General features: G+C 48.7%; 1 protein-coding gene across 1 annotated transcript in view; it reads right to left on the bottom strand.

The window, feature by feature from the left end:
- Nucleotides 1-13986, bottom strand: part of EPHX2 (epoxide hydrolase 2) — a 574957-nt gene that overhangs the window by 374845 nt on the left and 186126 nt on the right. Inside the window, exon 8 of the mRNA XM_085613110.1 lies at nt 6213-6291. Within this exon, the coding sequence (XP_085469236.1) occupies nt 6213-6291 (79 nt within the window). The remainder of the gene's footprint in view (nt 1-6212; nt 6292-13986) is intronic.

Here is a 13986-nt window from a genome sequence, read left to right as displayed (position 1 = left end):
TTAAACACTCAGGGCCTTATGTAGGTGGCCTGGCATTTACCACTTCATAAATACCGAATCATACCGATTCGGTATTTATGAAGTGGTAAATGCTATGTAGGTATTCCTGCAGTAAAAATTACCGATTCGTAGAAATTCGGTAATTACCGAATCAGTATTTACCGATTCGGTAATGAGGCATACCTTCCCATTGATTGAATCAATGGGAAGGTATGCCTCATTACCGAATCGGTAAATACCGATTCGGTAATGGGGGGGAACACAATCAAGGGTGGCAGGGTGTCACATTGACACCCTGTTGCACCCCTGATTCCTGCATGTGTGCACATGTGGCACACATACATGCCCTAAGGGCATGTATGTCTGCCACATTGCACACTTCTAAGCGCTTGAAAATGCATTTACAGAGCCATTCTTCATTTACCACCAACTATTAGTTGGTGGTAAATACCGACTCCACACGACAACCACACACTCCCCCGACATATCATTACAGGATTCGGTATTTACCGAATCGGTAAAATTACCGATTCGGTAATTTTACCGATTCGGTAAATTACCGATTCCTGTAGTGTGCCCCCTACATTGCAAAAGCCTAAATACCGGTCGGTAACGGTATAATTCCCGAAAATCGGCCGTTACCGACCGGTATTGGGCTACCTACATGAGGCCCTCAGTGCTGAGCACCATTAGTGCAGCAGGTACAGGGTCAGCAGTAAGCCAGTACTTTGTAGCACCAACAGCACTTTTGGGCCAACCAAGTACTTGCTTCTCGCTGACCATGATAAACGTACAGGGACAGGTTCATATTTTGGTATGCAGTTTGTATTGCCTTTACCACAAATTGACATAGTCCGTTAGGTTTGGGCAATTTGCTCTTAAATGAGAAATGTGTTTATTTCCTGACAGATTCATTTCTAATAAATGTATTTTTTAAAGACCATAATGACATTGTTGCACTCTTGAGAAATGGTCCAGCTTGTTCACATAGTTCTCAGATGCTCACTGTCCCCTGTTCTGATGATGGCCCATGAATTATTACAGTAAGGTCGAAACTGTGTCGAACATTAAAAAGGGAACAACTCTGCTTAAGATACAATAAATTGGGAACACAGGCTTCCTCTAATTTTATTCCCCTTTCTATATATAGTCCAATTGCCGCTAATAAATACATCTATGTACCACTTTAGGCTGCTGCTGTCATTCCAAGAGCAGTTCTTTCAGCACTGTATTCCTGCTATTAACTCATTTTTGATTATTTTGCACTGCAAATGAATTGAACAATGCAAATATTCATTTTAAAGACCCCACCTTGGTCAAGTATTCTCAAATCTCTATTGATGTGTTCTTTCAAACTATGTCTCATACGCTACAATAGCTAGGTGTTTTGTTGTAAATGGGATGACACAAATAGATGTTGACAACGCATGCAGCATCCGCAGTCATAATTACTCCTGTATATTCTTTTGGACGAGTTATTTTTTTATTTTATTTTTTATGAACAGCCCCAAGCTTATTGCTATGGGAAACCCCATTTTCTTACAGCTTTGAGAGTCAACTCAGTTCTGATGTTCCCTCAATTTTCAGTTGAGGATTCCACTGGCCTTATGTAGTCCATTCCGGTACACTATTCATTGGTACAGTGGGATCTCCCTCAGTGGAATTAAGGACCTGAATCAGAGTGGAGCAGATGGGTGTGCCATCCATCTAGTAAATTACCAATTATACAGTATGACATTGCTACCTATGCCACTTTCCCCATGTTATATGGTCTACTAGGTTCATGTGGGCAAGACAACAAACACAACCTTTAAAACTGAGAATCGTGGAACGTAAGAGCGATGCAAGTAAAAGACATAACACTGCAATACAACTATAACAAGACACATAAATTGGTTGGAACATACTATGGCTCAATCAGAATTCAGGTTTTGGACATTATACCAAGGCACCTGCAAGAGGCGTGCCCATCAATGGATTACTTTCTAAATAGAAACCGCAACAAAACAAAAAAGTAAATGGTATGAATGAGTAGGTAGATATTTTAAGAAAGAATTATAACGTGTTACAGGTGCTCCGCGGTATAACTAGAGATGTTATATACTGCTGGGCTTTCTTTTTAACTCCGCCACGTCCTGGACCAATGAGGTTTATGGGGGGGTGTGGGGGGGGGGGGTGACAGGTTTTATTGTCTTGGTTAGTGTATTACATTTATAATAGCAAATGCTTATTTTGGGCAAGCAGTTTGAAAGTGTTTCAGTTATGGGTGGCAGTAATGTAGGAGAATTTTGCTAGAAGGGGGGCTAATAAGTGCCCTCAGGGGGCTGTGTATAGGTGTCCATGATGACTTTCACTTAAAGACAGACTTGCCCAGAAACACTTGTTGAGCTTTGTGACTTTACTCAAGTCTGTAGCAGCAGTGGTGTGGTTTTGGTGGTGTAGGAAAAATAAACACTGAATGTTTGATTGTATGAATGTATGTATGTTATTTGTTAAGTGCATACCCGCTGGAGAGTGGCGTATCACTGAAGAAAGGCTGCGGGTCTGCATGTGCGATTTATAGTTTACAAGAAGGCAGAAAACTCATGGGCAGGTAGGGTTCTATCATGTGAGTAGGCTCATATAGTTTAAACTAGTCGTAAGATCCCTCTAGGTGTCTTTGCCAGGAGGTAGTGTGAAAGCTGAAAACCCTGACGAAGGACTGATTTTGATTATATTACGTCTGCCCTTCTCCCACAAACTACAAATCCCAATTCTTCAATATGCTGATGACTCTCAAATCAATCTCAGAGTATCATCAGCAAACATGTTTCATCATCCAAAATCCTGCCTGGCCCTCATTCACTAACAGATATCAGCTATAGTACGCCACCTTTCCTCAACTTATTGGGGTCCTCCTTAGTGGCAACTACTTGAAGTCTATGCTATTGAAACATCTCCCAGGCATGAATATGGATAGTATCTCCATGCAATCTCTATATGCAACAAGGGTCTGAAGAACAAAACCACTGTGTGATTGCAAATTTTGCTATTTTGCATATTCACAGATTTTACCACCGCAAAATGAATTGTATTTACTAACCAATTTTGTGGACGTGGAAAAGCCTTTCACACTTGCAAAATGGGTTTTGGGACCCATACGTAATCCAATATGGAGAGGCATGAAAGAGGCATCCCCTCAAAATTGCGACTTATAATTAGATGTATCAGTGATCTGTGACTGCAACAACTGATCTGTTATTAGCACTTCAAAGGAGTTTGTAACTGATTAAAAAAGGAGAAGGTGTCTCATGGGCCACCTTTGTCTTTGAAAACCCTGTTCGGAAGTCACGGGATGGAGCAGGCAGTGATCCAAGGGAACACTGTAAGCTACTCCTGATGCATCCCTAAACTAAACACTTTTAAAAGCAGATGATAGAACCAATAACTATACCTCAGCAACTTAGCTGAGGTATAATACGTTGCATATACAAATTCACTGTAATTTCAGTTTTTATGCTTTTGGAACACTGCCGCCCTTTCCCTATGGTACATTTAAAAAAATGTTCAGAGGATTTACTCCACAGTGCAAAGCCAAAATGATAATTATTTGCAGATGTAGGGTGGCAGTAATGCTTGATTCCAGTTCTTAGCATTCAACAATATGCCAAACAAATCTTCTTTCTTTGAAAATTACTTTATTGGTGACTACTTCCCAAAATCAGGATCATCCCAGACTACGCATTTCGTTGCTAAACCACCATTTTATATAAGATTTGGAATCGGACCCATAATGAGTCCATTTAGTGTTTGGGACTTTAACATGGCATCCGCCATTTTAGAAAACAAGCACTAAATACATGTGATTAAGAATGGATCTATTTACATTTTATAATTTCAATATGGTGCCCGCCACTAGCACACCCAATGCAATGGTAGCAGAGGTGTTCTTGGGTGCATTTTGACATGATATTCGATGATACCGTCATAAAACAAGATAATGAGAAACAGCTAACCTTGATGGCCCAGTGAGAATGTTTCGCTGAACTGTGGTTGCACTGTGTTGTGTTCCTATTGATTTTAGTAAAGTATAGGTCTTTAAATTTGGTGTGGGATAACAAACGTTGCTCTATTACTTTAATTTTTATAGTGATTGAAGAGAACTATGTCATGGTGAAAGAAATTCGAGGCTGGTCTTATTAAAATTAGACCCTCATGTGGCAGTCGTCCATAATACACCGATACAAACAAATACGAAGTGTATGGATAAATATTCAGGCAATTTCTACACCTATCAATTATTACTGATTATTAGCTCCTCTATGAAATAAAGGTCAGGGAAAATAATTATGAACTTTAAGGGAGATGTTATTTGTTCTTACGGTTCAAAAATTGCATAGCGTGTGTATATATGGATGTAATTTACGAAATATTTGTAGATGCATGTAATCATAGGTGTATATATGGATTTGTTTGCAGCGCTGATGAAGTTTTATTTAGGAAAGAAATACAATGGCTGGGCTGATACTGATGCTGTTTTATGATGCCACACCCAATAAAGGACATGATTACGATGTTGGGCGGACGTCCACCGTTGAAGTATTGAGACCTCCAGTCAGCAGTACCAACACCGCAATTACAATGCGACTGCACATGTGCAGTTGCATACTCCCGTAAAACAGCCGTAGCACAACAATCCCAACAGGAGGTCCTAGGGGGAAGGGTGCCCTGCTAGGGGCCCCCAAAGGCATTGTCTGGCAGTAAATCCATGTGGGAAGGGCAACATGGATTTGCTCTTGGAAAGTGCCATCATAATGCCAAAGGCGGAAACGCCTTCCTCACAGGATTATGCGGCCCTTCAGACTAAGTCAGACGGATTGACCAGCCAGTTTGAATTCAAACATGGGATGTCGGTTGGAAAGCCTCCAACCAGTGGTCAGCGGCTTCCTGATCCTATTTAGCCCCAGAGTATCTTTCTACAAAAGAATATTGGTTTGGCATATTCTTAAACTCTAAGAATTTGTTTGAAGCCATGTTCTCACCCTACATCTATGTACTTTAAAAATAATCGTAATTTTGTATTACACTTTGACATGCATTATCCAAACAATTTCCTTAGTGTACCCTTTTTAAGCAATGTCAGTTCTTTTAATGAACTTGAGCTGCTTACAAAAAAAAAAGTTTGGAATTGCAAATACAGGGCTGGGGCTCTGTTGCTACTTCCAGGCCACCACCCCATTGTTTGTAGTCAATCACAGGTGACTGCATATTGCAGTCTGGCTAATTAAGATTGCTTAGGCAGGTGCTTTGTGGCCCACAGCAACTAGAGATATTGCAACAAGACCTACAAATACATAGTTCACATCAAAACATCGAAGACAGGTCGCAAATGGTGGTGCACATTTACTACCAAGTTTTGTAACCTATCACTTATTACATCATGCCCCAAATCCCTTAAATTCTACATGAACGCTATTGTGGCCTTCGAAAGTTAACAAAATCACAAACTGCATAACAATGAATGTCCAGTCTCCACTGCACAGGACCCCTTCTGTTGCTAACATCCAAGCACCAGAACAGACCGGAAGCAGCAGAGTAAACTTTAACCTGCCTGAAACACTTCCTTGTGTCTCTGAAAGCAGTCTTTAGTGACGTAGCCTAAAACTGAGCACACTATGTGCAATCTGAGGGATCTAAATTGTGTTCATTTTAAGGTGTGCATCATTTCAGGAACCTTAACTCTAGTGCGGCTTTTTATCTCGAGCCGTTCATTTTTAACCAAAGTCAATTTGTAGCCCTTCTCAAAGTCCAGAAATGTCACAAAACCTGAAATGTAAAAGAGCCACGTCAGTGCTGACTAGTAGATTATGGAATAAACTCGCCTTACTCCCAGACTGGCCACCTAACCATGAGGAATACATTGAATGCCTTGCCCTTCCGAGCAAGTCTTTAATTCAGCGCGTTAGAATCCACCTGGGCCACACAGATTATCAATGGGATCTTAAAAATGCTCACAGTCTTCCACCCTGTCTGCTCAGGTAAAAGTACATGCACACGTGTGTTTATTTCATGTGTGTGTGCCCCTTGCTATCTTTATCCCCCCCAAAAGTGAATTAAATCCCTGCTCCAATTTACAACACTGTGCTTCCCTCTGGGACTTCCTCTGAATGCTAGAAATACCTAAACATAATATGTCATATATAAATGACGTTTCAACAAGCAGTTGTACTTACCCGATGGAGCAGTGGAATCTCCATACCCTTTCATGTCCACTGCAATCACCCGATAACCTGCATCAGCCAGAGCAGGTATCTAAAAGAGGAAAGAAAACCACCGAAGTATTACAAAAGCGCATTCATGTTATGTTCATCGCAGTACACGTGACACTATTCAATTGACCTATTCGTCTCTTATCACAAATAGCAGAAAAACATTTTTCAATATAAATATTTGGAGCCTATTCATAAAGTGCCTGTTGTAGGACATAAGTATTAGTACAGCAGTACTATTCACAAGCTACAAAATGTTATTCAAAAACCTCTCCGCCAGGGGAGGAGCCTAGCGCGCAACCAAGATGGCCGCGTAGGTGCGAGGCTCCCGAGGACCTCCGCAACCTCCTACGTCTATCCTGAATTCATCCTGCCTCGGTTGAGGGGACTGTGTTGGTGAGCCTGAGCTGAGGTGGTACCCGTTTTCCGTTCTCAAATCGGACCTCGGGTGCCGGAGTGAGCACCGATTGAAGTTTGCGGCCTTCTTCTCGCCGAACCCCGGATTTGCGTTGGGGGGTGACCCAGTGGCAAAGTGAACAACAACGGCGGGCCGGGCCTGGCGAGTCGCGTACCCCGCACTTTCGCTTTCGCACCGTCTCTGCAAGTGAGATCGCGGAGCTTTTTGTGTTGGTGTGGCCTCGCTGGGGGACCCTGCCTGCCTGCCGGCTGTGACCCACCCCGCCGATCTGGGGTGGCCCCCCCGGAGCTCGTGGCCCTGATTGCCTGCCCTCTATGGCGTTGCTGGTGCGATTGTGGGACCAGCGGCGATGGCCACGAAACAAGATGGAGATCGGTCAAAGACAAAGTCGACCCGGCGTGGCACCGTCCACCAGGCCAACAGCATGGACCGCTATACCCTCCAGAGGGGATCTCCCAGCGGACCGCACAAGTCCCCTGAGGGCCCTTCTGATGCCCCGGACTTGCCCACGGATCTGACTCTCCACGACGTCATGGGCGCCATTTCCGAGATGAAGGCCTCGGTGGGCCAGCGGTTCGACACCCTGGCACAGAAGATCGACGCGGTCCTTGTGGATGTTGGCCTGGTGAGGGCCGATCTTTCCAACACCAACGATCGAGTTGATTCTTTGGCCCAAACCGCATCGGGCCTTACGACTGAGGTGGCGGCACTACAACTGGAGGTGCGCCGGCTTAGTCAGGCGAGTGCACTTATGGATCGGCGCCTTGAGGATTCCGAGAGTCGGGCCCGGAGGAATAACATCCGCATCATCGGAGTACCCGAGGGACGGGAGGAAGCCGCAGCGGATCTATTTGTGGAGGACCTGATCGCTACCCATCTCCAGCCTCGGGGACTGAGTAAATTTTTTGCCGTGGAGATGGCCCACAGAGTTCCTGGGGGAAGGCCGAAGGTCGGAGCCCCTCTGCGACCTCTCATTGCCCGGATTTTTAACTTTCGGGACAGAGACGCGATCCTGCAAGCCTCCAGACTACATGGGCCGGTTAAGCTGGAAAATATGGAGGTGAACTTTTACCCTGATTTCACCCAAGCGGTCCAGAAGCAAAGACTGAGCTTCCTGGGCGTCAAACGCCGACTTCGGGACCTGAACTTAAAATACGCCATGCTCTTCCCGGCCAAGCTGCGAGTGGAGGTGGATGGTCGCACGCACTTTTTAGATCGTCCCGAAGCGGCCGGGGACTGGCTGGACACTCTGTCTGGGGATCGTGATCGAGATGGCGGGGGGGGGGCGGCGGGAGGAGACGGCCCACTGGATCGGGACTGAGGGGTCAATATTGGGCCTCACTCTGGACGAATACGATGCTACTTCCGATCAAGCGTCTGTCTTTGTACATTCCCCTCCCATGGAGGTTGTGTGGGGTCTAGAAGGGGTACTCTTTCCTCCTCTAGGGGGTCTAGCTAGTTTCATTCTATAGGGGCGACAGGCACACTGCAAGTTGGGGGGGCTGTCCGGGCTCATGCAGGGGTGCAGGGAGGGGGGAGTTTTGTTGGAGTGGGTGGGTTGGGGTGGGGTGTTGTTCGTTTACACCACAAGGCAAACGTATCATTGTGTTATCTCTACAGTGCTCTCTGGGGGACGAGTGATGACTTCTGTTTATGAGGGGGGGTAGGGGACTGAGTTTGTTGTCCTAGAATGTTAACGGACTGGGGGACAGGATAAAACGAGGTGTGGTCCTGCAGTTCTTGAAGCGAATTTCGCCCGATATAGTTTTTCTGCAGGAGACGCACCTCATTGGCAACTCCTTTTGCGCTATGAATCGACGGGGCTACCGCCTTGTGGCCCATTCGGGCTTCACGTCTGGTTCAAGGGGTGTGGGCATTATGGTTAAAAACTCGCTCCCGTTGGAGATTGATGAGGTGCGCCATGACGATAGGGGACGTTACACGGTTTTGGTGGGCAGAATGGAGGGCAGAGAGGTCGTTTTTGTGTCAGTATATGTCCCGCCGGGACTGCAGACGACCACCTTTGCGGACCTGGGGCGCCTCCTCCTTGGCCTTCCGGAGGGGATTCTAGTGGTGGGGGGGGGATTTTAATGCTGTAGTTTCCGGAACTGTGGATCGTCACCCCCCTAGGGATCTCCCCCGGGCCCAAGCGTGGTTATCTGGCCTCTTGGATACCCTGGGGCTGGTGGATTGTTGGCGCTTAAAACATCCCACGCAGCTACAGTACACCTTCCATTCAGGGGCTCATGGTAGTCTCTCACGGCTAGATTATGTCCTGGTCCCAGCGGCTTATGTGGGGAGGGTGGGAGAGGTGCGCCATTTGGCACGGGGTATTTCGGACCACTCCCCGCTCTTGTTGCACTTTGATATTTTGCCGAGGGGAGAGGGTAGGGTGGTCCCGATCCATCCCTGGTACCTGCGTGACCCCACCATTCGCGCAGAGCTGATTAAATCCCTTAAGCGCTATTTTGATGAGAATGTGGGGTCTGTGTCATCGGCGGTCTCACTGTGGGAGGCGTTCAAGACAGTACTCCGAGGAGAGGCCCTGTCCCTTATTTCCCACTCCCGGAGGCGCGAGCGGGAGGAGGTGACCCGTGTTGAAGCTGAGATAACCGAGTTGGAGGGTGATCTAGAATGTGGGGTGACGGATGACAAATTGCATGTTCTCCAACTCAAGCAAGCGGCCTATAAGGCCCTCGTCACGGAGGCGGCCAGGGGCCTCAGTAGAGAGCAACAGGGGAGACTGTATGATGTGGGTGATAAGGCTGGTAAATTGATTGCGTGGCTGGATAAAAAAGAGAGAGCGAGTCGAGTTGTCCCGTTGATTGAGAAAACGAATGGTGTGTGTGTCACTGAACCGGAGGAAATTGTCTCCTGCTTCGCGGACTATTTTCGTGGGGTGTATTCCCCGGTGTCTTCCCGCTCTGAGGAGGATTCCCATGCCCTGCTCAGAGATATCGCGCTGCCTTCCCTTTCGGAGGAGGACAGAGTGTCGTTGGACGCCGCTCCAACCTCCGAAGAAATTGCCCTCGCCATACGCTCGGTCGCTTCCGGCAAGGCCATGGGTCCTAATGGTCTTCCCATCGAGTTGTATAAACTGCGACCGGATACGCTGGCGCCGCATCTCCGTGCTATGTTCCTTGCGGCCCACTCGGTGGGTTCCCTCCCGCTAGACCAGCGTCTGGCTACCATCGTGGTTATCCACAAGGAGGGGAGGCCACGGGCCCGGGTCACATCCTATCGACCCATTTCGTTATTGAATGCGGAGCCCAAAATTCTCGCCAAGGTGTTGGCCAATCGTCTGGTCGGCGTAGTGTGTGACTTGGTCCACCAGGACCAGTCCGGCTTTATTCCCCATCGTAACACAGCGCTTAACCTGCGGCGTTTGCATGGGGTGCTCGCACGTGTCCCGTTCATACGGGAGCCGGCCATCTTGGCGTCCTTGGACGCCACTATGGCGTTTGACACACTTGAATGGCCATATATTTGGGCGACGCTCGCGAAATTTGGGTTTGGCCCAGGGTTTATCAGCTGGGTTAAATTGTTGTACTCTGGCCCACTGGCGCAGGTGGTTGTGAACGGTAGAGTGTCGGCACCGTTTGAGTTGGGCAGGGGCACGCGGCAGGGCTGCCCGTTATCGCCGCTCCTTTTTGCGCTTGCCTTGGAGCCCCTGGCGGAGTGGCTGCGGTGGGAACCTTCTATTCGTGGTCTCCGCTGGACCCCCGAGTATGAGGACCGCGTATCCCTATACGCTGACGATATTCTCCTGTACCTGGCTTCCCCACGTAAATCACTGATAGTACTGGTTGATGTATTGCATTCATTTGGTCGTAACTCCGGCCTTGTCATCAACTGGACTAAATCGTGCGTGTATGTTCTCTCTGGGGAGGCTCCTATCCTTCCGCGGGGCTGTCCTATCCAGATCGCCCCGCAGGGATTTAGGTACCTGGGTGTCTTCATTACCCTGGACGCGGAGGCCCAGTATGATCGGAACTTGCTTCCCCCCCTCCAGCGCCTGAAGGAGGATGTCGCGCGTTGGCGGCGTTTGCCGCTCTCGCCGCTCGGCCGGGCGGCATTGTTTAAGATGATGTCGCTGCCGCGTTTCCTGTACGCTTTGCAGAATACAATGGACCTCGTCCCGGCGCGCTACTTCCGCGAGGTGGAGAGTTTGCAACGCCGCCTGTTCTGGGACGGGAGACCGCGTATCGCCCTGGCGAAGTTGACGCTCCCGTGGTATGACGGGGGGATTGCCCTCCCGGATATTAAACGGTATTATTGGGCCTCCCAGCTGGCTGCGATTAATCACGGCCTATACGGGCCCGCCCTAAACCCGGCCTTTGAAATGGATAAGATGCTACTGCCGGGTGGTGACTATAATCGAGCGCTCTACTCCAGCTCGCTCGACGCACGTCTGACGGGCCCCACGCGTGTCATGGTACGAGTGTGGCATGCGGCTAATGTAGCGATGGGGTGGAAGGATCGTTTGACCCGGGCGTCACCACTGTACGCATCTGAGCAGTTGGGCTCCCTGTGGACCTCGAAGGGCTTCGAGAAGTGGGACATGATAGGCATCAGCAGGGTGAGGGATCTCTGGAAGAGGGGGGGATTCAAAACGTTCGAGATGCTGCAGACGGAATTCCAGTTGCAAGACAGGGAGTACTTTCGGTATATGCAGATCCGTCATGCACTATGCTCCGCCTTCCCGGACGTCGCCTCCATCCCGGAGTACTCCCCTCTGGAGGATAGAGTGCTGGATGGACATGTACCGGAAAGCACGATCTCATTAATCTATAAAAAACTGATTAATGACCGCTCGGGATTGCTGACTAATCTTCGCGAGGCTTGGGTTGCCGATGGATTGGAGCTGGACGACGAGGACTGGGTCTCTGCGGTGGCCTCCCCGAAAGAGGTGGCCATACCGGCCCGCCTTCGCTTCGTCCAGCTCAAGATACTCCATAGGGTCTACATAACGGGGCCAAGGCTTGTCACGATTCCACACATCCCTATCATCAGCCTAGTGAGTAACCACCCCCGCACTCCCTTTCAGGTACGAATGCACGAGAATGAATGGAGAAAGGGGCCGCGGCACTACAACTCCCAGAATGCCAAGGGACGGGACTTCTCCCAGTTGATTGGCAGCCACAGATTCAAACGACCTCATAAGCACCTCCTCTACAGGAAGAAGGTGCTTGACAATCGTTTTGCTTTACTGAGACGTGGGGGACGCTTTCCTTCCCGCGGAGGAATCCAGAATCACCGCCGCTGCAATTTCCTTGAGTTACCTCTCGGTACTCCGACGCGACGTTCCTGAGACATCGCTCCTGACTCGCCGATTCACCGAGGGCTGCAGAGAATCCTTGACCGCGCACACGCAAGTACTTGCTCTCTGAGAGTGTGCAAATTCGTCCTCCTAGACAACTGTTTTCTTCGTGATAGTCCAGCGATAGTTGTTATTTCCCGCTCTGAGGTCCCGGAAAGCCCGTATTCCCTCAGACAGAGACTCGTTTAGCGGAGGCTTCCAGAAGCAACCATCCGCCGCCGCTTCTTGCTCCTTCTCTCTTTTCCCTCGTACTCCTGCTTCCCCTGCCCAGTTGGTACAGACTTTCGTGCCCAGAGCTGGGGCGGTTCCCCCTTCGTCCTCATTGACCCTGCTGTGCAACTAACAGCTTTCTTCGAGGACACTGACTTTAAGAGACATTTGCCAGGGATTAGGAGTTCCCAGTGGAGAGTGGACTGCTTTCCTTTCCTTTGTTGGATTTCGGAGAGAGAATTTCAAGCTGTTACTGTCTGGAGTTTGTAAGTGCCGTGGTGACAACCAAGGGAGGGGGAAGAGCATGAAGGGTGAATGAAAGGCAGTATAGTGGATTTATGCTTGTGTTCATTCTTCTCTTCCCTTCTGTAGGGTGCTCCCATTATCCGGACCCGAGCACAGAGCAGCCTCAAGCCAGACGTTCCCCAGGCAGTGACCTTTCTTATTTTATCCCCTTCCCTTCTTCCCCGGGGTGCTGGGTTCCATAGCTGCGTTAATAGCACTGTGGGGCTTATCATTTCGGAGAGCTGGGAGGATTCTCAGCACATCATCGTTCCTGCTGGCTGCGGTTAAAACAATTAGTGGTGTCTAACTCTGTCCGTCATCACTAACCTTCGTGACAAGGCTATTGCGTATGGGCTATGCTGTGGACGGGTTGTGTAAGCGTGGGTGTGGTTCTTTGGGGACCTTTCTTCATATTTTGTGGGAATGCCCAGAGGTGGAGCGATTCTGGCGTGGTGTGCATGAGATCCTGCGGGTGGTTACGCGTGTGTCGCTGCTGCCCGAAGCGAGGAGATGCCTGTTGAACGTGTGGGAACCAACCGACTATTCGGCGCCACAGACGTGGTGGGTGACTCTGGGATATATGGTGGCCAAGCGCGATATTGCTCAACTGTGGGGTTCCCAGAGGTCCCCGACTGTTTCGGCCTGGAAGGAAAATATGGACTGGTGCATGTTTCAGGGAAAAGGTGGTGTATGTAGCGAGAGGTAAGCCTGGGACATGGGTGAAAGTATGGGGCCCCTGGAACGCCTACCGCGGTGGAATCTGTGCCCCGCCGTTATTGCCCGATCCATCGCCTGCCCCGTCCCCTTAGCCGGTTTAGCTCTCCGGTACCGGGCACTGAGTCCACCCAGTCCCTGTCCTGACCTTCTCCCCCCTTGATACTCCTATGGATTGGTAGGGTCCCCCTTCTAGGGGAGCACATGCTGCTGTTTTCGATCGTGGGTTGCCTTGTGGTTTGATTTTTTGTTGTTATTTATGTTAAAAAGAAACCGTCATGTGGGGTCCGGATGGTGTGGCCATCAACGCTGCTAACTCCTGTATGTTTCCCTTTGCCGCAGCATGCGTTCTACTGTGTGTATCATATGCTCCTCTTGTTTGCTAGCGGCCGGCCTGAAGGTTGTAGGCTCATCTTTGTATATTCTTTGAACTTTGTAATAAACGGTTTAAAAAAAAAAAAAAAAAAAAAAAGAAAAAAACCTCTCCGCCTCCTGCCTTTACTATGCACAGCTGTTAGCCAAGGCACAAAAGTATAGGGTATTAGGTGTCAAAGTGGCAGCGACTAGGAGAAGTTGTACGAAAATGGGGAATAATTTCAAAAAAATGGGAGGGTTTAGGGAAATGTAAGGATGGGTTTATGGAGCGAAATGCTGATAAAAACACCCCCTCACAAATGAATAAGAATATGGTTGTTCGAAAACTACTCTTCTAAAATGTCTACAGCCCTAAATGGCAAACGTACTCTAGCTCAGACTTTGAACTGTCATGTGTGGTTCTTGACTTACTCCGA

This window comes from Triturus cristatus, chromosome 6, assembly GCF_964204655.1.
Source record: "Triturus cristatus chromosome 6, aTriCri1.1, whole genome shotgun sequence".
In the NCBI taxonomy this organism is placed as follows: Eukaryota; Metazoa; Chordata; class Amphibia; order Caudata; family Salamandridae; genus Triturus; species Triturus cristatus.
Note: the sequence above shows the minus strand (reverse complement) of the source record. Positions and strands in the feature narration are given on the sequence as shown.